At 35.1% G+C, this 27,902-nt stretch overlaps 1 protein-coding gene across 6 annotated transcripts in view; it reads left to right on the top strand.

Moving 5' to 3' along the window:
* ANKS1B (ankyrin repeat and sterile alpha motif domain containing 1B) overlaps positions 1-27,902 on the top strand; it is a 1,246,961-nt gene that overhangs the window by 166,381 nt on the left and 1,052,678 nt on the right. For all 6 annotated transcript variants that reach the window (XM_032170973.2, XM_032170979.2, XM_032170972.2 and 3 more), the window contains exons 3-4: positions 8,109-8,265; positions 14,022-14,318. In XM_032170973.2, the coding sequence (XP_032026864.1) occupies positions 8,109-8,265; positions 14,022-14,318 (454 nt within the window). The remainder of the gene's footprint in view (positions 1-8,108; positions 8,266-14,021; positions 14,319-27,902) is intronic.

The following is a 27,902-nucleotide window of genomic DNA, read 5'->3' as shown; positions in this document are numbered from 1 at the left end:
AGATATTTTCTATTCTTCTACCTTTTAAAGTATTTAATGCATGCTAGACTTCATTATCTGTAATCCAAATTGTGTATCAAATTGGATCTAGAATCCATATAATAAACTATCTGTATTTTTGATTTGATCTTTCTTAGGTTTTCTGATAAAAGAGGCATGCCTCCTCTAAAAATTGTATAATCTGGTCCCTGAAGTTGCTTTTCGAATAACTAGAAACATCTTTAGTCAGCTTGCTTTTTTTCCTGGATAAGGATACAGACTACTTAAAATTTGCCTTTATTATTCACTCTGTAATCTAGAAATCTATGAGAGTGAATTCAATATGTAAAGAAACTTCAGTTAGAAAATGGGACGTATTGTCCTGAAATCTTTTGACCATCTTGAACACATCTGCAACTTTATTCCCATTAAAGAGAAGTAAAAGTGTCAAGAAAATCTGAAATCAAAAGGACCTTATTAAATTTGAGAGTTTCATTAGTTGTTAATTCTGCACCCATATGAAGATGATTTGCATTTATTTTGAAATTCTTTGGACTCAATCAACAAGCAAGAGAGGATGGTATGAAATAAACATCTTTGGTTGTGATTTAATTACAGGGAATCTTGCTGTTGAGGCAAAGAAATTTGAAGGTTGACTTTTCCCAATTTATTTAATTTTGCTCAGAGCATATGCTGAACTTACTGAGATACATTTTTTATTAATCAGATGTGTATTTATATCTTTCAGAAAATGGATGTGAATTAAATATAACAGCAAAAGTCAGTACTTCTAGAATTCCTGTTTTTACCTGAACTTACATGTATTAGCTTAAAGCTGCAAGATATTGCAGTTATTTACATTGGATATTATTAAATTTAATTTGGTGTTTTACTTTGTTTTTGGGAAATGGAAAGTATTTTTCCATTTCTATTTCCATTTTCCAAAATATTTTTTCTGTTTTCTTGTTAACCACATTTACTTTAGGATTTTAGAGTATTTGTTATTTGTCAAATGCTGGATATCAGAAAATGCTACTTTACATTTAAGACATAGGGATTATTTTGCTGCTTGCTATTTTACAGATATTGATTAGCAACATAACTTAATATTTCTTTTTTCACAGTCCTAATGAATTTTTTTAACATTAATTTTTCAATAAGTTATTGTGGTCCAGGTGATATTTGGTTACATTAGTAAATTTACTTGTACACAGATGTTTCTAGCAGCAAAATTCACAACTGCAAAATCGTGGAACCAACCCAAATGCTCATCAATCAATGACTGAATATTTCATGCCAGTCAACCAAGCACAGGCAGTGTGTTCCTTTGTGGATACCTTAGAGTAAGCTATAAGGCTCAACCTAAATAATAATTTAAAGAAATACTGTGTAGAAGCTTTTAAGCTTGATATAATCCCATTTGTCTATTTTTGCATTTGTTGCCTATGTTTTTGAGGTCTTACCCAAAAATTATTTGTCCAGACCAATGTCCTGAGGTGTTTTCCTCTACTAGTTTCATAGTTTTAGGTCTTAGATGTAAATATTTAATCCATTTTCATTGAATTTTTGTATTTGTTGAGACACAGAGGTCTAGTTTTATTCTGCTGAATATGGTTATCCAGTTTTCCCAGCTTCAACAACCGACAGAATGGGAAAAAAATATTTGCAGACTATCTATCTAGCAACAGATTAATAGCCAGAACATATAAGGAACTAAAAAACTCAATAGCAAAAAAACAAATAATTTCATTTAAAATGGGCAAACGATTATAGACATTTCTCAAAAGAAGACTTACAAATGACCAACAGGCATATGAAAAAATGCTCAACCTCACTAATCATCGGGGAAATGCAAATCAAAATCACAGTATCATCTCACCTCAGTTAAAATGATTTCTACGGAAAAGACAAATATAATAGCTACTGGCAAGGATGCAGAGGAAGGGGAATGCAGGTACACCGTTGATGGGAATGTAAATTAGTACAATGACAATGGAAGACAAGTCTGGAGATTCCTTAAAAAACTAAAAATAGAATTACTATATGATTTCACAATGCCCCTGCTGGGTACATATCCAAAAAAAAAAGGGAAATCAGGGTATCAAAGTGATATCTGCATTCCCCAGTTTATTGCAGCACTATTCCCAATAGCTAAGATATGGGATCAACCTGCTTATTAACAAGTGAGCAGATAAAGTAAATGTGGCACATATACACAATAGAATATTATTCAACCATAAAAAAGAATGAAATCCTGTCACTTGCAGCAACATGGATGGATGTGAGATCATTATGTAAAGTGAAATGAGTCAGGCACAGGAAGACAAACATCACATGCTCTCACTCATATGTGGGAGCTAAAAAAAGGGGATCTCATGGAAGTAGAAAGTTAATTGGTGTTTATAGGAGGCTTTGAAGGAAAGGGGGGTAGGGGAGAAGAGATTTGGTTAAAATACAAAAATACAGTTAGAAGGAATAAGATCTAGTGTTTGATAGTACAGTAGACTGACTAAAGTTACCAATATTGTATAGTTCAAAATAGCTAGAAGAGAGGAATTGTGATGTTCCCAACACAAAAAAAAGATAAACATTTGAGGTAATGGATACCCCAATTATCCTGATTTAGTCATTATACATTGTATGCATATATCAAAATATTACATGCATTCCCAAAATATATACAACTATTATGTATCAATAAAAATACTAAGTTGGTACTACACTATATTAACTACTCTTCTTATTTAGATATTATATATGAAATTTAAATTGTTCTTAATGAGCCTGGATGAAAGTGGCCTATTTAGTTCATATTACTTTTGATATGTGTGGATATATCATAAGAATGATTAATCATAATTTGCTGATTAATACTTTATTCTACTTATAACTTAGTAAAACTGACAGGTACTTATTTGATCAGAGATACAACTTTATATTTCACAAATATGTTTTAACACTAGAAATCTGAGCTCAGCCAATGCATTAGCTGATATCTTTGAATAAGATGTAAAGCTCAATTTAAACAAAAATTTGAAAATAAATTTAAATTTTAATTTTAAAATAAACACATTTAAACAAAAACAAAAATAAATAAATGGGAGTTAATTAAACCAAAAAGCTTCTGCACAGCAAAAGAAATAATCAGCAGAGTAAACAGACAACCCACAGAGTGGGAGAAAATATTTGCAAATTAGGGCTAGTATCCAGAATCTACAAAGAACTTAAACAAATAAGCAAGAAAAAAAACAAGTAATCCATCAAAAAGTAGGCAAAGGGGATGAATAGACATTTCTCAAAAGAAGATATGCACACACCAGTTAGAATGGTGATCTTTAAAAAGTCAGGAAACAACAGGTGCTGGAGAGGATGTGGTGTAGTGAAGATATTTCCTTTCCCACCATAGGTCGCAAAGCGCTCCAAATGTCCACTTGCAGATTCTTCAAAAAGAGTGTTTCAAAACTGCTCATTCAAAAGAGGATGTGGAGAAATAGGAACACTTTTACACTGTTGGTGGGACTGTAAACTAGTTCAACCATTGTGGAAGTCAGTGTGGCGATTCCTCAGGGATCTAGAACTAGAAATACCATTTGACCCAGCCATCCCATTACTGGGTATATACCCAAAGGACTATAAATCATGCTGCTATAAAGACACATGCACACGTATGTTTACTGCGGCACTATTCACAATAGCAAAGAGTTGGAACCAACCCAAATGTCCAACAACGATAGACTGGATTAAGAAAATGTGGCACATATACACCATGGAATACTATGCAGCCATAAAAAATGATGAGTTCGTGTCCTTTGTAGGGACATGGATGAAACTGGAAAACATCATTCTCAGTAAACTATCGCAAGGACAAAAAACCAAACACCGCATGTTCTCACTCAGAGGTGGGAATTGAACAATGAGAACTCATGGACACAGGAAGGGGAACATCACACTCTGGGGACTGTTGTGGTGTGGGAGGAGGGGGGAGGGACAGCATTAGGAGATACACCTAATGCTAAATGACGAGTTAATGGGTGCAGCACACCAACATGGCACATGGATACATATGTAACAAACCTGCACATTGTGCACATGTACCCTAAAACTTAAAGTATAATAATAATAATAAAAAAGATTTATAACAATAAAAAAAGATATGCAAACAGCCAACAAACATATGAAACAGTGCTCAACGTCACTAATCCTCAGGGAAATAAAAATTAAAACCACAATGAGCTACCACTTTACTCCTGCAAGAATGGCCATAATTAAAAAGTAAAAAAAGAAAACAATAGAAGTTGGTGGGAATGTGGTGAAAAGGGAACACTTTTACGCTGCTGGTGGGACTGTAACTTAGCACAACTGCTATAGAAAACAGTATGGAGATTCCTTAAAGAACTAAAAGCAGATCTATCATTAGATCCGTCAGTCCCACTACTGGGTATCTACCTGAAGGAAAAGAAGTCATTATATGAAAAAGACACATGCACAGATGTGTATAGTAGCACAATTTGCATTTGCAAGGATATGGAACTAACCTAAGTGCCAATGAGTGGATAAATAAAATGTAGTATATATACACCATGGAATACTACTCAGCCGTAAAAAGAAGGAAATAATGTCTTTTGTGGCAACTTGGATGGAACTAGAAGCCGTTATTCTAAGTGAAGTAACTAGGGAATGGAAAACCAAATACCATGCGTTCTCACTTATAAGTGGGAGCTAAGCTATGTGGATGCCAAAACATACAGAGTGATATAATGGACAGTGGGGACTGGTGGAGGGAGGTTTGGAGGAGAGTAAAGGATAAAACACAACATGCTGGAAACAGTGTACACTACTTGGATGATGAGTGCACTAAAATCTCTGAATTTACCACTGAAGTCTTACCCATCCATGGAACCAAAAACCACCTGTGTCACAAAAACTATTGAAATAAAATAAAAAAATAAAAAAATAAAAATAAGCACATTTAACAAAATATTTATTCATAAAAATAATTACATTTTTCAAAACTTAAAAATAATGTGTAAATAATGTGTAGTTAGGATCTTCATGTTTTCCAAAGGCAATTTTATAAACATACAGATTATTCTTTTCTGATTTAGATATTAGATGGTGGTAATACTAGAAAATACAAATGATTAGTAAGTCAGTTTTCAAAAGAGACATTTTTTCACTGTTGTCATAAATCTTCCTGATAAAGAAGAATGAATGTATATCACATACATTATTAGAAAATGTCAATAAAATTTGAGCCAAAGAACAAATGAAATTCTAAGTGATTGGAGAAAGAGTAAAAGGAAATAGAATGGATGATCCCATAAATCTTTTTTTCCTCTTTACCCCTTGAAAGGAAATGCTTTATAGGAGAAGAAGTTTCAGAATATATTTTTTATTTCCTTGGGTATTAAGAAATGAAATCTCTTCTCACAGTTGTCTTTGACAGTAACTTAGAGAAGTCTATTTTGTAGTAGACTAAATTCTACATTTTAGATCCAGGTATTTAATTTGACTAACTTCTTTTGGTATTATTTTGCCTTTTAAATGCTGAAATATTTTACTTAACAAGGAATCACTGGAATTGTTTAACATTGCAACAATCTGCCTTGAGAACAACTTTTGATGTATATATAATTTTACAATTCTATCTGTTTCTCATTTGATTCACACCATAACCCTTTGAAACTAGCACCGAGATGTAATCTCTAAATTCTGTTTTCACAATATCTGAAAGAGAGACAGAGGTTACTTAATTTCCTCAAGGTAACCAAGTTTATAAATAGTAGGGAGTTGGGACTTCAGATCTTTTCTTATCTGCTTTTGTTATTCATGGGTATTGAATTCTCATTACCTCATTGAAGTTATGTATTCATTTATGTCAGAATGGAAGATCCTATATAACAACCCTTGCTTGGCAGGGAAATGGGGAGAAGCGTGTAAACTGGATAACCTTTAAGTTTCCTTCTGATTTTCTGATTCTGTTTTTCAAAGGTGACTTTCTATAAGCATTTCATTTCACTTTTAAAGTATTTTATTTTTACTTGGGACAAGTGCTAATATTGGTATAGTGCTTTACTATTTATTGAGTGAATTCTTTTTTATGATCTTATTTAATGCTATTACCAGTTTCGAGTAGACATTATCATTATAGTATCTCCTGAAGAAAAAAAAAAGAAAATGAGACTAAGTACAGTCATGTGTTGCTTAATGACAGGGATACATTCTGAGAAATGTCTAATTACGTGATTTCATCATTGTGTGAACATCATAGAGTGCACTTACACAAATCTAAGTGGTATAGCCTATCACACACCTAGGCTACATGGTATGACCCATTGCTCCCGAGTTACATGCCTGCACAGCATGTTACTGTACTGAATACTGTAGGCAATTGTAACACAATAGATATAGAAAGTATTTATGTATCTAAACATATCAAAACATAGAAAAGGTACAGTAAAAATGAGGTATGATAATCTTTTTGGACAACCATTATATATGCGGGTGGTCTGTTGTTGATCGAATTATCATTATGTGGTGTGAGCTTATCATTTCTCCAGGGTCACAGCCTTAGGTAGTTTGCATAGCTGGGACACAAATCCAAGTCTTCTAAATTCAGATCTTGTAAAATAATGCTGATTTTTCAAAGAGAAATGTTAAAATTTAATTCTTAGTTTCTCAGAAATTATATCATTAGACAATTTAAGACTCCTTGGATTCTAAATATTTCTACAACATATTCTTGTTTTTTTTTAAATAATGATTTCTTACATTTAGCAATTAAGTCAAATGTTGTGACTTTAGGACACATTCTGGACAGTGTGTTTTACCATTTACCATAATTTTGTGTCATATCATACCTGTTTTTCTTGTGAGCTATCAAAATTCTAACCTTGCTTCTATTAAAATTTACTCCAAACTTTTTCATTTATTACTTGCATCTAGAGTCTGATTTTATGAAATATTTAAATGTAAATCTTTCTGTTATGTTCACCCTCCCCATTAGTGATTTGTTGTATATAAGAAACAACTTTATTATATATTGTAATTATATATATCTTTTTATTTATATGTGTCTGACTAGCATTTCGTTTAGTGAGTTAATGGAATTTGCTTCTTAAATGCATCCAAATGAAAATACAGTTTTGTTTAGAATTACTGCTTTTGATTGTTGATATATATTTTGATATAATTTATGCTAATAATTATTAATTAATTCTTTCTAAGGTTGAGTAATGCAGTTCAGGATTTTTTCTTTGAAAACCTGGTGGAGATTAAGTTCAAAATTTGTAGGTAGGATATATTGAATATGTGTTGAAATTGCATTAATGATGGAACTTGTCTTTTAAATGAGTTTCCCTTTTGAAATAATTTTTTATGCTTGGAGAAGAAAGGTGAAGAAATACAGAAGTAAGAACAAGGAATACTCAAAGCGTGTTGTGTCCCATCACTGGAAAGTTATTAAAATTTTTTTATCATTATTTTTTCACCCTGGGCTACTACTACAGTTAGCTTATCAGGGTCCCTTACATACTGCATTTTCTTTCTCTTTTACATGCTCCTTAAATCTCTTATTCCAATTCTCTGTAGGAATGATGTGTAAATTTTATAAATGTCTCCTTGATGTTATGATAACTTTTTTGTTGTTGTTGTAAACAAGGAATATGCTTGTAACTTCAACTTTTCCTTCAAGCTAAATCTCAGATATGGGCTATCTGGAAAGACCTCTTTAAAAAAAAAAAATGGGAGTTGGTATCCTCTTCATTTTACTCAGCTCATCTAATTAATGAAATAGGTTAAGTTTTGCCTGTATGAATTCTATTAAGTAGTTTAATTGGTTAGTCAATGCGTGCTCTCGCTCTCTTTCTCTCTCTCTTTCTCTCTCTCTGTGTGTGTGTGTGTGTGTGTGTGTGTGTGTGTGTGTGTGTGGCATGGGGTGATGGTTTTCCAGGTAAGTAAAATAGCCAAATGTTGAGTAGGCAAAAACTTTGAAACCCAATTTTATGTCTTAGTACCTTGAATGATTACTCTAAATTCCCAGCCAGCATCTAGTATTCTTTTTAAATTATCTATTTAATACAATTTGTCTTGCTCAGCCTATTTCGTTGTTGTTGTTTTTTCCTTTTTAGGGACATAGTTCTCAAACTACTTCAGTATGAGGCATCAACAAATGTAGCAGACAACAAAGGGTATTTTCCTATTCACCTGGCTGCCTGGAAAGGAGATGTGGAAATTGTGAAGATTCTTATTCATCATGGACCATCACATTCCAGGGTCAATGAACAGGTGCACTTGCCAAATGTTTGCTCATGATGTAATTTTTCTAGTTTTACAAAGGCAAAGCCATACTGAAAATGTGATTTTTTTATCTTTACCTTGCCCAAAGGCCTTTCCATTGCTGAATTTCCTAAAAGGAGAAATTTGAAAAATTCTTTGGTGTTTGGATATGATGTGCAGGGACTAAGTCGGGCATTTGTAAAGATACTTTGTTAACGGGAAAATCCTACATAAAGGAAGTAGTTGAAATGTTTTTGCCTGTCTTATATAATCAGCCATTTTATAGCCATTGAATACTTAAAGATAGAACAGAATTCATGTTTGTAATGAGAATTAGAATGTTTCTGAATACAATTTTAAATGCTAAAACAATGATATGCCTATCATTTGCATAATGCTTTACCATTTACTTAGCACTTTCACGGTTAAGTACTCTGGTGAATCAACATGCGAAATATAGCATATACAGTTGCTTGTCATATATTAAGTTAAAATTTTTTGATATATATATATATATGCACGCACAAACACATATGCCCAGAATAAGTTGAATAAAACACAGCAGCAGTATGATTCTGACAGGTAATGTATTTGTAAGTACACAATATCTATATTACACATAATGGACATATTTTAAAAAGAAAATCAGTGTCAGTATTCTAAACAGATAAGACCACAGATTCCAGAAAGTAAAATATGGTCCCCTAATACAGTGTGATAACAAACATCTTGAGCTCTGCATGCCCCCTACTGTTCCCATTTTGTAAAACTATATTTGAAAACCAGCAGGCAGTCCAACAATTGAATTACAATCACGGCATTAAGCTGCAGGTTGGCAGTTGTCCAATATCAATGCAAGTAGGTTACTTTAGGGCAAGCATATCTAATAAAGCACAATTAGCATATTGTTCAAATGGATGCAGACTTTGCCGGACTTTGAAATTCAGACTGAAGGATAAAAAGTAACAATTGCTGTAAACAGCAAAGGGAAGAAAAATACATATTTTTTCAATGAAAATATATATGCAGTTGTTGAAAGGACTAATCAGGAAAACATTTTATTAATTGGAAAAATGTCTTATTAATATTTATCACAATAAAAATTTTCATGTTTACAGGTTACAAAAATGCAGAAATTTTAATAAGAATGCACCAGTCTTTAAAACATGACAGATATGGCTATCTTTATCATCATATCATGCTAAAAAGAAATTTATGACAATGCTCTTCTCTTCCTCAGAAAACCAAAAGTTAGATCATTTATGAGATGAGCCATCTGGTGGTTATTCTTAAAATTGTCTGAATACCGCAAAGCAAACCTGAAATAATAAAATGGAAAAACAATCCAAGGTTAAACAAGAGGATGTTAGTTTTTACAAACAAGATGTTTTTAAATGACATGAAAATAAGAAATAGCATATAATATTCACTTACATTTGAAAGTGAAAAGTTATTGTATGTTTTAAAGAGAAATACTTGTTTTTGGTAATGTTGAATAGATCGGTTAAATTACAAAAAGTGTCCTTTTAAGGAGACCATATTCAAAGTTCTTTGTTCACCTCTGTTGCTTTGTGTTGTGGTTTCTATTGGCAACAAGTTGCAACTTTCTTATGATTTTTAATACCATAATTTTAGTATTTTTTTCTTTGTTATATATATACTCTTTTAATGCTGATCATAGTTTTCCCATTCTATGCCATTTCTCCTAAATTTTTTGATGTAGGATTTTTGTTTTTATAGATAACTTTTAATTTTACCTTTCTTTTTTCCTTCTGAATAGGACAGAACCTTCTTGTTAATTATAAACTTTTATGTGTTTAAACAATAAAGGAAATAAAAATGGTAATTAACATTTATTGAGACATAAGGTAAAGCAGGCACTGTTCTAAACACTTTCACCTCTAAAATACTATTTAATTAATTCTCACAATAATCCTCTGAATTGATAATATCACTCCCATTTTATAGTTGAGAAATCATGCTCTGTAAAACTAAACAACTTGTCGAAGGCCGCATGTTACTGAGTGACTGAAACTGAGACTGAGACTCAGGACTTTGACTCCAGAGCCCTTTACACAATAGCGCGTTGGTATTGTCATCCTAAATCCTATCACTTAATGGATTGTTTACTATATGCCAGGCATTGTGCAAAATACTTCATCCCCGTTATCTTACTAAGCCCTAGATTATTGTTGCTACTATATATATGGAGTTACAGCCTTAGAGAGAGAGAGTAAATTGACCGTAACATCACAGCTACTAAGAAATGCAGCCAGTGTTTGAATGCGGGTTTTTCTGATCCAAAGCCTAAGCTCTCAACCAGTAATACATTTATGTTATGTTAAAATTATGCATTATAGTCAGGGCTTCATTCTGATTTCTGAAAGTTATCTTTGGTTTCTAATACAGCTTTCTTTAAAAATTATTCTACATTTTAATATTTAAAATTTACAATGCATTTTAAAAATATGTTATCTCTTATGGTTTATAAACTATATTATAAGGTTTATAGGGAAAATAATATTCTCATTATACAGATAAGATAGGTTTGGAGAGATGAAGTAATTTACATGGTAACACTTCAACCTAGGTCTTGTTCACCATTCTAAACAAAGTGGACTCCACCTGGATTATGGTTTTTTTTTTTTTTTTTTTTTTGAGAGACGGAGTCTCGCACTGTCACCCAGGCTGGACTGCAGTGGCGCAATCTCGGCTCACTGCAAGCTCCGCCTCCCGGGTTCACGCCATTCTCCTGCCTCAGCCTCTCCGAGTAGCTGGGACTACAGGCGCCCGCCACCACGCCCGGCTAATTTTTTTGTATTTTTAGTAGAGACGGGGTTTCACCGTGGTCTCGATCTCCTGACCTCGTGATCCGCCCGCCTCAGCCTCCCAAAGTGCTGGGATTACAAGCGTGAGCCACCGCGCCCGGCCTGGATTATGGTTTTTATAATTGCCACATCCTTCTTCTCTTTTATCATCTGATTATTTCCTTTTTGCAATTTAAATTTCCTTTAAATTGAAATTTTTCAATTTCTTTAAATTTCATTAATCCTTTCTTCCCTTTACCTTCTCTTCCTCTTTTTTTTTTCTTTATTTTAACGTTAGGGCAAAACCCAGAGGGGCCTTATCTGAAAAACACATTGCCTTTGCCATTCACCAAAACTCGAATCCAACTCTTGTTAGATGTTTTACTCTGAACCAAGAGCTTTTGGTAAATGGCTTTTGTTAGCCCGTTTTGTTCTATCATCCATTATCTGGAAGGGTCCTAATGTTTCAGAGAATACCCATTTGGTAAAAAAGAAGGAATTAAAAACCTTTTAAGAATATTCTGTGTAGCCATACTAGGAATTTATTAATCAGTGCCTCATCACAGCCTATTTATTTCAAATTAGATTATTTTAGATCACTTGTGAGCATACACAAATACACAATCATGCTCTTGTGAAAGTACCATCGTTGTGGCGTCCACTGAGGTGACAATCCACGTATGTGTTGATCATGGATAAAATCTGTGAACATTTTCTCCTGAGTAGGTCTTGAATGATTGAAATATTTTCCCTTGAGATCTGAACAGTGCTAATTGGTGTTACTAGAAAATTTTTCAGTTTTGCTCTTGTAATTTCCTAGGCTCAGGGCTCTGGAACAGTAGAGAGGCCTTTGAGGAATCATTATTTCATAATTGGCCTTTCTCTTTTCTCAAAGAGATACTGTATTTTGAAAACTGAGATTGAATCTCTTTCAGACCAGGGGAAAATTTGGGTTGGTCAGGAGGTATATATCTGTATCATATTTTCATGGTGTGAAGTAATAAGATTGGCTATTTTATAAGCCTGATATGAAAAACAGATAAGAAGACCAGGGAGTCTAAACCTGTATGTGATCAATGTTTATGAAGAAGTAGATTATAGTAATACTTTCAAACCAAGTAAAGAAGGACTCCTGACAAATGATGGAAGAAACAGTACCCTCAGCTGGATTCCCCATCTAACAGGTCTTAACTTTTCATTGATTGTCTTGAAAGAGTAGATTTTCCCTCTGGGTTTGACCTTCAAATGCTCTCTCTTGATACTTATTTGCAAGGTAAAGTAGTAAGAAGCCTTTCCTAGTGCTATTTTCCCCTTGTCACTCTACTCCTTTTTAAATTTTCAGATCTTCCCTCTAGACTCTCAACTTACTTGCATTCTTCTATCATCTAGGGCAAGCTTGAGTTACTTTCTAGAACATTAAGATTTGTTTGGGTCTGAACCCTTCTTATCCTTTTATTTTCATCAGAACAGCTATCTAAACAGCTACTCCCTATTATCGGCTGGTGTTTTTCTGAGCAAAACCTCTAGAAATTCTGCTTTCAGATCACTAATTCCCAGCTCTTCTTTGACAATATAGCAACACATGGCAGACAACATGGTATAGTGGAATGGGTTTTGGATTTGTCAGATACAGCTTGCAAAATATCTTAATTCTACTTGGATATGTAATTTAACCTTTTTGTATTTTAGTTTCCTTGTCCATGAAGTAGACAATTTTAATATAAATTTTGGAGAATTGTTGTAAGAGTTAAATGAGACAATATATATAGTTTTTAGGCACTCAACAAGTAGTAGTAGTAATAGTTCTTATTTTGGAAGGTGGTATGTGTGATGGTTAAGAATACCCACTTTGGGTCTTGGCTACTTGCGTTCAAATCCTGGTCCTACCACTAAATGGCTGTATAACAGAAGGCCAGTTATTCAACTATTCAGTGCCTCAGTTTTCTCATCTGTAAAATGAAGGTAATGATAATAGTATCTATCTCATAATGAGGATTAAATGAGTAAACATATATAAAATGCAACTATGTCTAGTACATAGTGTTAGCTATGATGATAACTGTGATGGTGGCAGCTGCCCTTTCTTTCTGGGACCCTCATTTAGGGTTCTTGCATTTTTGTTACTAAAATTTCTTGTTCATTTTTCTCCTGACCCTTCCACCACCTGACATACCTATACACCATCTACCTATATTGCTCGAATAGTCTGAAGGGTCCCTCTGCCTTGCAACTGGGTTCAGTTTTCTGTATCTTAACATTTTTAAAAATCTTGATACATTTCTAGGAAAATCTCATTGATTTTCAGCTGAACCCTTATAAGCTGCACATGTTGTACTGTGATACTCCTAGTAACTTGTCTGGGAACTGATCTAGGTCCATCCTCACAACCCATGATAACGTTTCAAAAAGGTACTTCTATATCTTAAGGCCAAAATATTTTCATTTTCTTTGCAAAGGAAGCAATGATTTGTACTTACATGGAAAATAAAATGAAACTTAATTTGGGAAACCTTTCTATAAATCTTTTGTTACCAAGAATTTACCTTCTCATCTGTCTTTTGGAAAGCCAGTCTATTAAAAGTCTGTTATAATTGTTTTGATCTCTCTTATTAATAAATGTCTAAAGATGTGATGCACAGTGCAGATATCACTGTCCATCTGGACCCAGGAGGGCCTCTGAAAAACATGGCTAAATCATGTATCATTTTTGGAAGTTGGCATATATGATTTAGGGAAATGTTGGATTGTTTTTGATTAAAGTGATAAAAATAAAAAAAATTTTTGATTCAATGAATCCTAGATACTTTTATCAAATATAAAATTCCATTAGGCATACTTGTTAAAATGGATAAATCTTAACTTATATTTCAAAGCATTGCAGGTTTTAAATTACTAAGATTTTGATAACAAATTGAATTTCTGAAAATGTGCCTTTTAAAAAATCTTTATCTTAAACAGAACAATGAAAATGAAACTGCCCTACACTGTGCAGCTCAATATGGACACTCAGAAGTAGTTGCTGTTCTCCTAGAAGAGCTCACTGACCCGACAATTAGGAATAGCAAGCTGGAAACACCTTTGGACTTGGCGGCACTCTACGGACGGCTTAGAGTGGTAAAAATGATCATCAGTGCGCATCCTAACTTAATGAGCTGCAACACTCGCAAGCACACGCCACTTCACCTTGCTGCGCGCAATGGCCACAAAGCAGTCGTGCAGGTGCTGCTGGAGGCAGGAATGGATGTGAGCTGTCAAGTGAGTGTGCTATTTTAGCTATGCTTTAAAAGTGATGATGCTGTTGCTTGGCTTTGGGATTCAAATGTGAAAACCTGTATGTAGAAATCTTTTAATCAAATTGTTCACAAGTATTTTTGTAACTACTAAATTCAAGGTACTATACCACCTACTTTTGAGAAATATGAAGAGCTACAAGGCATAATCTCTAACCTCATTCCAATTTGAGGGCTATACACATGAGAAGTTAGTAGATGGCAGTTGTGTGTGGTATCATTAGTAATTGTTTCCTTGGTCCCAGTATCTAGCACACAGCCTAACATACAGTAGAAATCCAGTCAGAGTTTAATGAATGAATGGAACAAAATTCACTTTAACGTTGTTGAGTATGTACTTTGTGTTTAGCATGTTGACACATTTAGAATTCAGTTCTCACAACTGTCCTGTGGGATTGAGAACTATTAAATTTCAGTTAAGAGATGAGGAATCAGATTCAAAGATTTAAGAAGTTTGTCTAAGGACACATAGTTGATAAAACCAGGATGTGAATTTAGACTTACTGATTAAAGTCCAGGCCTCTTTCCACTGTAATGTACTGTTTATACATAACTAATGACGGAATGATCACTACACCTAAGGACAATCAGAAAAAAAAAATAGAAAAGGTGTGATTTGAGGTGAGCTTTGTAGGAAGAATAGGATTTGGATAGGTTTTGTTTCTCCACAAGGAATGGGCAACCTACTTTAAAAAGTTTAATTTAATTTAATATATTTTATTATTATTATTATTATTGAGACAGAGTCTTGCTCTGTTGCCCAGGCTAGAGTGCAGTGGTGGGTGGCATGATCTCAGCTCACTGCAGCCTCCACCTCCTGGGCTCAGGTGATCCTCCTGCCTCAGCCTCTCCAGTAGCTGGTGGGACCGCAGGTACACACCACCATGCCCAGCTAAGTTTTGTATGTTTTGTAGAGATGAGGTCTTGCTTTGTTGCTCACACTGGTCTTGAACTCCTGGGCTCAAGCAATCCTTCCACCTTGGCATCCCCTAGTTCTGGGATTATTGGTGTGGGCTACTGGGCCTGGCCACAACCTACTTTTGATATCTTATCTTAAGTTAGCCCCAACTCCAGGGTTAGTCTTTTTTTTTTTTTTTTTTTTTTTTGTCTTTTCCTTCTTTAATGGTTATTTCTTGGCTTCCAAGTTAATGGCAGCATTCTTATCTTCCAGAGACTTTTTTGCTTTCTGTCACATTGTGACCTTCTCCCCTTATTAGTAAGCCATTGCTGTGAAACAAACTATCCCAAAACTTAATAGCTTAACACAATAACTCTTTATTTAGCTCATAATTCTGTGATTGGCAATTTAGTCTAAGCTCAACTGATGGTTCTTCTGGTCTTGGCTGTGTTCTGTTGTGTGTGAAATCAACTGCAAATCAGTTGTGTGTTTCTGTTTCATTGGCTGGCTGGAAGTTGTCTAGGGTGATAGGTAAGACTGCCACTTCTCTGTCATGATTCAGTAGGTCAGCCTGGTCTCATTCACATGGCATGCATGGTTCTGAGACAGAGAACAGAATTGTACAAGGCTTCTTGAGGCCTAGGCTTGGAACTAGCACACCTTCACTTCTGCCATGTTTGCTTGGCCGAAGCAAGTCATAAAGGCAACCCATATTCAAGGAGTGGGAAAATATAGTCTACCTCTGTATTAGAAGAGGGTGTGAATTGTAGAAGGGTGTGAATACCCAGAGGGACTAAATGTGGCAAATTTTGCAATAATTTATACACTCCAGGTGGAATGCGTGCTCACAGATGGGGTCATTTTTCCTAGGAATTGTTCAGAGATTGAATCCTATATTTCCAGAGTTTTCTTTACGGAATTTAGAAAAATCTCAGGCCTTCCAATCTCAGATTTAAGGCTAGCACCCTGAACCAGAGCTTACTTTAGAGCTTTGCCTTCATTATTTAGTAGTTTAGATATTTGTAATATCTTTTTTCAATTTCTTATTTATTCAACTTTGGCAGCCTCTCAAAAAAGCATAAGAATTTTTTCTAACAGTCATATTAAGGAAAAACAGTCTCTCTCCTCAAAGGGGTATTGAAAATAAGTAGGTATGCTTACTATTGTAGGTGACTCACAAAGTTATTTTCCTAAAAGTTGTTTAATGATAAACTAGATGTTTATTGTATAAATGTTGAATTTCTCTAATCTGGATGTACTGCATTCACACTTCTGTAATATTTTTAAACTTGATTGCACAGACTGCAATATAACCAAGGACTTTCACTCTGACTGAGGTCAGTAAGCTTCTTGGTATCCCTGACCAAGATCTTTTCACGTTTCGTACTAGGTGACGTGACCAGAAGGGAAAGAGTTTAAATTCAATTTTATAAATGTATGTGGTATGTCCTTTTTTTCTGCAAAACACTGTATTTTGTGCTTTTGGAGAATAAAAAATCAAAACTGTCTCTGCCCCACGCTTAGTGGAGGAGACAAAAAATTTGCAAGAATAACTCCCATCCATGACATATAATAAATGCTAAAACAAAGAGTTGTGGATCTACGGGTGAGGAAAATATGGATTTTAAGACGGAGAACATGAGAAGTCACTGATGGAAGTGACATTTGAAGAGGACCTTTGAAAGTCCAACACGACTTTGAATTTTAGGTGGCCTTTGGCTTGCATATGTGCATTATTTGGCTAAAGAGTATTTTAAAATATTGAATTCGAGTGCTTTTAGATGGGGTAAATGCTTTCCAAGGCTCCGACCTCATTCTACCATTTTATATCATTGCCATTGTCATTCCTTTAGATTGTCTGCTTGGTCCTCACCACATTTAGATTTGTTATTCACATATCAGAGGAAAGGCAGACAATATGCTTAGATCTCTTTGAACACCTAATCAGAACTATCAGGGGTCATGTCTGAGTAAGGTGGACAACTTTTGTGTTGCTGTAACCTCTTCTGTTGACACTCATTCTAAGAATTCGAGGAAGTAGAACTGACAACATCTTTCTAAAATATATCTCAATGAAATGAATCTTCCATAATATATTTAGCCTTAGTTGATGTTTTGCTTTTGTTATTGTTGCTTTGTTCATAGAAAACATGTTTTTTTTTTTTTTTTTTGGTCTCATTGCCTTTTTTTGGGGGGGGTGAATATTTAATTTTATTACTCAAATTAATTGTTACCAAGTTTTTCCCATCAGACTCAGTGCAAAATTTTTTAATATGAAGTAGCTTTGTTGATATTCTCACTGGCTGAGAGTGAACAATGTACCTAGTAGCCTTAAATTGTTTCAGTAGATTTAATATTCATTAAACTGCTCTAGCTAACCTGTTGGGAATTAGTATTAAAAGTAATCCCATTTGGTAAATTATAGTATTGTACTTTTAGACTTCAATTACATTCAAGTTATTATGAATAAATCTTTAAAATTTATAGATGGCTTTTGAGGATCTTGTCTTTTCCTAGTAATTACATGTGATTTTATTTTATTTTACTTTTTTTTTTTTTTTTTTTTAAAGGCAGGGTCTTACTCTGCCACCCAGGCTGGAGTGCAGTGGTGCAATGATGCTCACTTCAGCCTAGAACTCCCAAGCTCAAGTGATCCTCCTGCTTCAGCCTCCTGAGTAGGTGGGACTATAGGCATGTGCTGATGTGGTCGGCTAATTTTTTTAGTTTTTGTAGAGAAAAGTTCTCACTATGTTGCCCAGGTTGGTCTCGAACTCCTGGGCTCAAGTGATCCTCCTTTCTTGGCCTTCCAAAGTGCTGGGATTACAAATTTGAGCCACTGCACCCGACCTACGTATGTTTTTAAATGCAGCATTAATGTTAGTATTTGCTCTAGAAGTTTATTTTCTGCATCATTACTCTCTGAGTAATTTTAAATTATAACACATATTTAAAATAGTAAGTAATACTTTGGGCAAATTTCATATCATCTTTACTTATAAACCCTTTAGTCTTTAAATATTTTTTAATAAAGAGAATCAGTCAAAGTGAGATATTAAGAAAGTAGGGTTGAATGGGCAATTTTCTCTTGAAGTTGGCAATTATTTTTATGGATTTTGAACTTGCTTTTGGGTAACCAGATAGCAATAGTGCCATATCATGCTAGTGCTTTCATTGTGTGAGTTTCTTATAAGCTTCTCTCATCAAAACTTGAAGAATTAAAGAACTAGTACAACCTTCAGCCAGTTAGACTTTATGTGACTATTAAAGGAAATGAAAGTAAAATTACGGTAAGTTAATAATAAAAAGTACAAGTTTCCATGCTAAGAGCTGTTAAGAGGCAAAACTAAGTAAGATACAGCTTTTGCTCTCAAAGGCTTATAGTGGCACCAGAAATAAGATATGTGCATAGGCGATAATTATCCATTATAATCCATTTACTCTGATTTCCCTAGATGATAATTTCACGACATCTCCCTTCCAAAACTTCAACACCTCCTTCTCTATCATCCCTCTCTGATCATGATACTCCTTTTATTTCACTGAGGAAACCACAAGCAATCACAAATTTCCACCACCACATCTGCCAATGTACCTGTGTCTGCTTTCCTTCCTGGTGCTTTAAATGAACCTTTTAGGTTTGTATCTAAGGCTAATTCCTCTCTACTTGTTCATTGGATCCTATCCTTTCTTGTCCACGTGGGAACTCTGACAAATATTTTCTGTCTTTAATAACGTAAGTTTTTTCTTTCTCAACTGTACCATTTCCATAAGGATGCAAAGATGTAATATTTCTCATCTTTTAAAAACTCTCTTGATCTCACATTTCCTTCTCCTTACCATCCCCTTTCTCTGACCCCTTTATAGCAACGCAGTTAGAAAGGCTTGTTTTTACTCATTGTATCCAATTCCTTTCCTCCATTCTCTCTTGAGGCCACTCTAACTCCCTCACTCTTTTAAAAGTCCTTGCTTTTGCCTTTGTCAAGTTGTCTAATGACTGACATACTTTTAGATCCAACAGTGAATTCCTGCTTCTCCTCTTACTTGATTCATCATCAGCACTGACAAAGTCAATATCTGTCTCTTCTTTGAACCACTGTTTTCTTTTGACTTCTGAGATAGGACTGTCTTTTGGTTTTCTTTTAGTTCACTGGTGACTTCTTGAAGAAGCTGGGGGAAGTTATGTTTGATGCTGTAAGTTAGCCTGGGAATCTCTGCTCCACGTGTCTATTATCTTCCTCCTGGGACTAGGCAGGGGGGCATTGATTGTGCACAAGAGAGTAAGCTCAACCATGCAAGCACAGTTTGGGCCTCTGCTTGCATCATGTTGGTTACCATCCATTGGTTAAATCAGGTCACAAAACCAAGCCTCAAATAAAGAGGTAGAGAAATATACTCAACTCATATAAGTGGAAAGAGCTGCAAAGTCTTACGGCAAAGAGCATATAAAAGGAGAGGCCAATAATGTAATCTATCGTGTCCCTATTCCATAGTTAACTGCCCTCATCTTCTTGATCTCTAAGCATCAGAGTGTCCCAGGGCCTTGTACTCAAACATCTTTTCTTCTCTGTCTATACCTACTTCCTCATTGACCTCATCCAGTCTCTTGAGATCCAATATCATCTTTATCTGACAATTACCAAGTCTATTTCTTCATCTCAAGACTCCACCCTAACTCTGAATTTGTGTATGTAATTACCTACTGGACATATCTATCTGATGACTAATAGGCTTCTCAAACTCAGCATTTCCAAAGCTGAAAATGTAGCATCTGTACCCCTTTCTTCAAAAATTTTCATATCACCTAGTCTTTCCCATTTTATCAAAAGGCAGTGCCTGGTATGGCACTATTGCTATCTGGTTACCCAAAAGCAAGTTCGAAATCCATAAAATAATTGCCAACTTCAAGAGAAAATTGCCCATTCAACCCTGCTTTCTTAATATCTTAATATCTTACTTTGACTGATTCTCTTTATTTAAAAATATTTAAAGACTAAAGGGTTTATAAGTAAAGATGATATGAAATTTGCCCAAAGTATTACTTACTATTTTAAATATGTGTTATAATTTAAAATTACTCAGAGAGTAATGATGCAGAAAAAAACAACAATTTCTAGTTGTTTGGCCCAGAATTTCACAGTTTCTTTCAGATTTTACTTTCAGTTCTTCAGCAAATCTTATTGGTTCTGTGCTCAAACTGTATCCAGAATTTCACTACTTTACATTATCTTCAAGATTAACACCATAGTTAAAGACGTAATCATCTCTTGCCTCCTGACTAGTTTTCTTCCTTTTTTTGGAGGGGGGGCTTCTGTATTGTCTGCTTAGGTTGCCACAGCAAAATATTATAGGCTGAGTGGCTTAAGCAACAGAAATTTATTTTCTCACAGTTCTGGAGGCTACAAAGTCCAAGATCAAGTTCCGGCCAATTCTATTCGAGTGAGGGCTTTCTTCCTGGCTTGTTAGATGGCTGCCTTCTTCTTATATCCTCACATGGCCTTTCTTCTGTGCATGAATGGAGAGAGAGTTCTCTGATGTTTCCTCTTTCCCTTATAAGGACACCAGTTCCAATGGATTAGGGCCACACCCTTATGACCTAATTTAACCTTAACTACTTCCAGAAAGGCCATATATCCAAATACAGTCACACTGGAGGTTAGGGCCTTAGCATGTGAGTTTTGGGGCACACAGATATTCAGTCCATAACATACTCCCTTCAGTCTATTTTCAGCCAAACAGCCAGAAGTGATCCCATTCAGTCAGGTAATTTCATTTTCCTACTCAAAAACACTTCTATTGGTTTTCCATTTCACTCAGAGGAAAAGCCAGAGTCCTTATAGTGTCTGATAGGGTTTTATATTACTTAGTTTCACTGTCTCTCTAAAGCTACCACCTACTCTTCTTTGCCCTTCTTCACTTAGCTTCATCCACAGTGACCTTGTTGTTCTTGTTGGAATATATTATGTACACTCCTACCTCCAGGCCTCTGCCTTACTAACCCTCATGACTTTCTTCCCCCTTCTTTCCTCAGGTGTCTTCTCCAATGTCACCTTAATAGGGAGGCCTTCCTTTACTTACCTTACTCACTACTCAAGCAACTCCCTTTCTTTTACTTTTAACTGAACCCTGGCTTCCCTATGCGGATACCCTAGCCCCTCCTGCCTTCTCATGCCATGCTACCAGGCACTGTGCTCCAGGAGGAAGAAAATTTGTTTCCTGCTCGCTCTCCTGGAGTCATAGACTAGTCGGGATGACAGAAAATAAGCACATAAACAACATAAAAATGACAAATTGCAGTGAGTGCTATAATGGAAACAAACTGGGTACTGTGATTGAGACGGAAGGGTCAGAGAGGTCTCTCTTTGGATGTGCTCCTTAAATGAGGCTAACTTTCTAAGAGGCTAGCCTCAGAGGAGTAAGAGATGAAGCCACGAGATAGAAGGGCTTACAAGAAACAGAATGTAGGGAGAGAGAAGAGGCTGATTAAAGAATATTCAGGGAGTTTCTGGAAAAAGAGGTCTGTAAAGAAGCAGTTATAAGAGGAATGCCAAGACAGCACAATTTCATGTAATCAATTCATTTATCATATATTTATTGAGTGCCTACTATGTACCAGAGGATATGGCAGTAACAACACTAGGCAAAAATTGTGCCTAAAAGAGGGAAGATGACTTTTCATAAAGTGTGGAATGAAGAAAAGTAAGATAGCGGATAGAAGCTTGAAGTGAAAGCAGGTTCACAGGAAGTTTCTTTGGTTGTTTGTTTTGTTTTTAAATAGTGGAAAGCTGTGTATGTTTATGGAGAAAGATTGCCTTGAAGATGCAAGAGGCAGAGATGATCAAAATTCAAGAAGAAGCAGAAAGTGATAGAATAAAGAGCACAAGTGGAGAATTATTGTTAATGAAAAGAAGGATGCTTCCTTTGATATGAAGTGAAGGAAGAGAGAATGAGTAAAGACCAAGACTTAAAGTCCCTAGTTTAATAGAGGGAGATTTCTTCTTTTGAATAGCAACAGTAGTATTCTGAATTATTTGAAGACATGTCATATTTCTCGTGTGCCATTTTCCTCCCAGTGTAAACATTCTTATAACCTTTATTCTTCACACGATGTTTTTCTAGGTCCTTTATTCTTTGGCACTCTCTTCTCTGGACACATTGTATTCTGTCATTGGTCTTAAAAGTTAGATACCCACGATTGAACATACTCCTCTAGATATGGTCTAGCTAATGCAAAAGAACTGCTGCCTTCCAACTTGTTCAGACATCATATGTTTGTTGTCAAACGCTAAGTTGAGTTGTTATCTTTTAAGTTTTTTTTTTGTTTGTCTTTTTTTAGTTCCAAGAGGTGCCCACGTGGCTAAGTACCAAACAGGGTATTAGGGAATTTTACTTCTGAGTTAAATGCCATTCTAGTTGTTTTTTCTTCATCTCCAGTAAGGTTATCTTTATTCACCAGTTGTTAAAATAGTTGTGGGTCTTGCTTCTCACAGTTTATGCTATCTGTGCTGATCGTCACCACAATCATTATTGCTTATCATAATTGTTATCTTTATTTTCTCCTTTAATCAAGAATCAGTCTTCCTTTATCTTGTTATTCTCTTTTGCAGGCTTCAGGATAATGATGGTTGGAGTGCTAAATTTGGAAGGGGGAACCAGTGCAGCTAAGCTCTGACATCTTTGCATCCCTTTTCCATCTGCTGTTTTGGCACTCTGGTAGAATAGATAACCTAAAAACGACTTTAAAACATCTAGAAATCTTGGATAAAATATAACAAACATCCCTTTAAATGCACAACTGAGCTTCCATGGAAGTCACAGAAATATGTAACGCCAAAAAGAAGGGAAGCTGAAACCCAGTGCTGTAAACATGAACGTCATCTTCTCTCCCTTTTTCTTGCAACTTATCTTGTTTTTCTCAGCTTTGGTGCTACCAAGGCTTGACTTTAATAGGCATTTCCAATCAATGAGAGAATTTCTTTTGCTTTCATCAACAATTCAGTTATTGATGTTAACATATATATCATTTCAGTACTTTTCGCTCAGCTGTTTTCATCACTGTGTTCAGAGGTTTGTCTTTTTTTTTTTTTTCCCCTAAAAGATGCTGAGATGTTATGAGTGCTTTATGTGTGGTTACTGGATAAGTTTTGAAATATCACTGTGTTATAAACTGCATGATTATCGATTTTGGAAATTTTGTTTTTTTAAAATGATTAATTTTAATAAAATGGAGAATTTTGATCCATAAGAAAAGCAGGACTGAAATCTCCAGGGATGGGAGCCTTTGGGTTCACCTTGTTCAATGTTGTTTCTTTGTAGACTTTCTACTTTCTTGTAAAATGTTTTGGACTAAATATTTCACAAGAATAGAATTTTTCAAGGTCTGGCCAGTTATGGGTTGTAGATTTGGGGCAGAATGCTGAGATGTACAGAATAGTGCTCATTTGAGTGAGAATATTAGACAATTAGACACGGACTCTGTCTAGGGTGTGATAAGCCACAGGGCACTTGATTTTTTTTTTTTTAAATCTTACTTTACACCTTGGCAAAATATTCTTAAGTTTTTCTAATCTCTGATGAAAAGAAGGAAATTATTACATAATTAATCTATATTTTGAAAAGTCCATGGGTTTGACATATTTAAATTCTGTACACTATGTGACAACATTGTGATAGCAGTAAATAGTTCTTGGTACCACTGTTTACCTTAGAATTATGAGACCAATCCATTCCATTTGACAGTTCTCATGTTCTCTTACCAAAGAAGCTAATTACAGCAACCTTGAATTTGTAAAAACGGATTCATTTTTACAGGCTAAAAATATGTTTATCATCTACTAACCTTTTCTATTTTTATTGAAGAATTCTGTGTCTTCTTATTGTATGAAAACATTAGTTCTACTTAACATAGCATTTTTATCTTGGAATAATGTAAAGGATATACATGTATGTAATTAATATTAACATAATTGAGGTTACTTTTAAAAATAGGTTTTCTAATTGCTTTTTTAATAGAAATATTATTGATAATACTTGTCATTACTTTATAGTTTAATAAAACACTTAAAAAATCTTATTTGTTGTATGTTTATCTTATTTAACCTTCCCAATAACCATATTAGTTTTTTAAAATTTGTATTTTATTTTTAATTTTTCCCACACAAAATGTATTTGTTAGGTTTTTAATGTGTTTCTCATAGGATATATGCATTTTCAGAGATATTAAGTGATTTTTCCAAAGTTATATAGCTACTAAAGGCCAAGCTGCCACTGGAACCCAGGTTTGCTACATCTGCTTTTTCCAGAAAGAGATTTGTTTATTTATGGTGGAGATTATGTATTTTCATTGTCTAGAATATAATAGTTCCCCTTACCCCTGCTGCCCACCCAACCTTTATCTGATGTTTAGTTTTCTGCCGTTTCAGATACCTGCAGTCAACCATGGTCTGAAAACATTAAAAGGAAAATTATAGAAGTAAACAACTTATAAGTTTTAAATTCCATGCCATTCCGAGTAGCATGATGAAACCTCTCACCATCATACTTTGTCCTGCCTGGGACATGAATCATCCCTTTGTCCAGTGTCTCTGTGCTGTAGACATTATTTGCCTATTGGTAACGCTCTTGATTATCAGATCAACTGTTCTGGTGTTGCACTGCTTGGGTTCAAGTCACCCATATTTTACTTAATAATGGCCCCAAAGCGTAAGAGTAGTGATGCTGACAATTTGCATATTCCAAAGAGAAGCTGTAAAGTGCTTCCTCTAAGTGAAAAGGTGAAAGTTCTTGACTTACTAAAGAAAAGAAAAACTCGTACACAGAGGTTGCTAAGATCTATGGTAAGAATGAATCCTCTATCTGAAGTTGAGAAGAAAGAAAAAGAAATGTGTACTAGGTTTGCTGTTGCGCCTCAAACTACAGAATTTACAGCTATAGTGCACGGTAAGTGCTTAGTTAAGATGGAAAAGGTCTTGAATTTGTGGATGGAAGACATGAACAGAAATGAATTCTGATTGATGGCATTCGGGTTCAGTACTATCTTTGGTTTTAGACATCCACTGGGGTGCTTGGAATATATTCCCTGTGTATAAGGTGGGACCCTTTCAGTGTCTACAGTGTGCATCATCCTTTATCAAAGTATCTGTGAAGCCAAATCAGTGCCAAAAGTAGACACTATCATATTTTTAAATATTTGTTTAGATTTAGACTCATATTAACTGTTCTCTTTATTTATCGTTACTTCTTGCATCTCAGTTCCTTTTCTGAATTATATCCTATAGAAGTTCTTTCAGTAAGAGTCTTAAGTAACCACTCATTTTTAGTCTGTCTGAAAATGTTTTTATTTTACTCTCATTCTTAGAAGGTAGTTTGGCTGAATGTAGAATGCTAGGTTGATAGTTTTTTTTCTCTTGTCACATGAAGGTATTATACTTTCTTCTGACTTTATTATTATTATTATTATTTATTTTATTTTATTTTATTATTATACTTTAAGTTTTAGGGTACATGTGCACAATGTGCAGGTTTGTTACATATGTATACATGTGCCATGTTGGAGTGCTGCACTCATTAACTCGTCATTAAGCATTAGGTTTATCTCCTAATGCTATCCCTCCCCGCCTGCTCCCACCCCACAACATTCCCCAGAGTGTGATGTTCCCCTTCCTGTGTCCATGTGTTCTCATTGTTCAGTTCCCACCTATGAGTGAGAACATGTGGTGTTTGGTTTTTTGTCCTTGTGATAGTTTACTGAGAATGATGATTTCCAGTTTCATCCATGTCCCTACAAAGGACATGAACTCATCACTTTTTATGGCTGCATAGTATTCCATGGTGTATATGTGCCACATTTTCTTAATCCAGTCTATCGTTGTTGGACATTTGGGTTGGTTCCAAGTCTTTGCTATTGTGAATAGTGCCGCAGTAAACATACATGTGCATGTGTCTTTATAGCAGCATGATTTATAGTCCTTTGGGTATATACCCAGTAATGGGATGGCTGGGTCAAATGGTATTTCTAGTTCTAGATCCCTGAGGAATCGCCACACTGACTTCCACAATGGTTGAACTAGTTTACAATCCCACCAACAGTGTAGAAGTGTTCCTGTTTCTCCACATCCTCTCCAGCACCTGTTGTTTCCTGACTTTTTAATGATCACCATTCTAACTGATGTGAGATGGTATCTCATTGTGGTTTTGATTTGCATTTCTCTGATGGCCAGTGATGATGAGCATTTTTTCATGTGTTTTTTGGCTGCACAAATGTCTTCTTTTGAGAAGTGTCTGTTCATGTCCTTTGCCCACTTTTTGATGGGGTTTTTTTTTTTTTCTTGTAAATTTGTTTGAGTTCATTATAGATTCTGGATATTAGCCCTTTGTCAGATGAGTAGGTTGCGAAAATTTTCTCCCATTCTGTAGGTTGCCTGTTCACTCCGATGGTAGTTTCTTTTGCTGTGCAGAAGCTCTTTAGTTTAATTAGATCCCATTTGTCAATTTTGGCTTTTGTTGCCATTGCTTTTGGTGTTTTAGACATGAAGTCCTTGCCCATGCCTATGTCTTGAATGATAATGCCTAGGTTTTCTTCTAGGGTTTTTATGGTTTTAGGTCTAACATGTAAATCTTTAATCCATCTTGAATTAATTTTTGTATAAGGTGTAAGGAAGGGATCCAGTTGCAGCTTTCTACATATGGCTAGCCAGTTTTCCCAGCACCATTTATTAAATAGGGAATCCTTTCCCCATTGCTTGTTTTTGTCAGGTTTGTCAAAGATCAGATAGTTGTAGATATGCAGCATTATTTCTGAGGGCTCTGTTCTGTTCCATTGGTCTATATCTCTGTTTTGGTACCAGTACCATGCTGTTTTGGTTACTGTAGCCTTGTAGTATAGTTTGAAGTCAGGTAGCATGATGCCTCTAGCTTTGTTCTTTTGCCTTAGGATTCACTTGGCGATGCGGGCTCTTTTTTGGTTCCACATGAACTTGAAAGTAGTTTTTTCCAATTCTGTGAAGAAAGTCATTGGTAGCTTGATGGGGATGGCATTGAATCTATAAATTACCTTGGGCAGTATGGCCATTTTCACTGTATTGATTCTTCCAACCCATGAGCATGGAATGTTCTTCCATTTATTTGTATCCTCTTTTATTTCATTGAGCAGTGGTTTGTAGTTCTCCTTGAAGAGGTCCTTCACGTCCCTTGTAAGTTGGATTCCTAGGTATTTTATTCTCTTTGAAGCAATTGTGAATGGGGGTTCACTCATGATTTGGCTCTCTGTTTGTCTGTGATTGGTGTATAGGAATGCTTGTGATTTTTGTACATTGATTTCCTATCCTGAGACTTTGCTGAAGTTGCTTATCAGCTTAAGGAGATTTTGGGCTGAGACAACGGGATTTTCTAGATATACAATCATGTCATCTGCAAACAGGGACAGTTTGACTTCCTCTTTTCCTAATTGAATGCCCTTTATTTCCTTCTCCTGCCTAATTGCCCTGGCCAGAACTTCCAACACTATGTTGAATAGGAGTGGTGAGAGAGGGCATCCCTGTCTTGTGCCAGTTTTCAAAGGGAATGCTTCCAGTTTTTGCCCATTCAGTATGATATTGGCTGTGGGTTTGTCATAGATAGCTCTTATTATTTTCAGATACGTCTCATCAATACCTA

This window comes from Hylobates moloch, unplaced genomic scaffold (assembly GCF_009828535.3).
Source record: "Hylobates moloch isolate HMO894 unplaced genomic scaffold, HMol_V3 SCAFFOLD_12, whole genome shotgun sequence".
Classification (NCBI taxonomy): domain Eukaryota; kingdom Metazoa; phylum Chordata; class Mammalia; order Primates; family Hylobatidae; genus Hylobates; species Hylobates moloch.
This window is presented reverse-complemented; position numbering and strand designations above follow the sequence as displayed.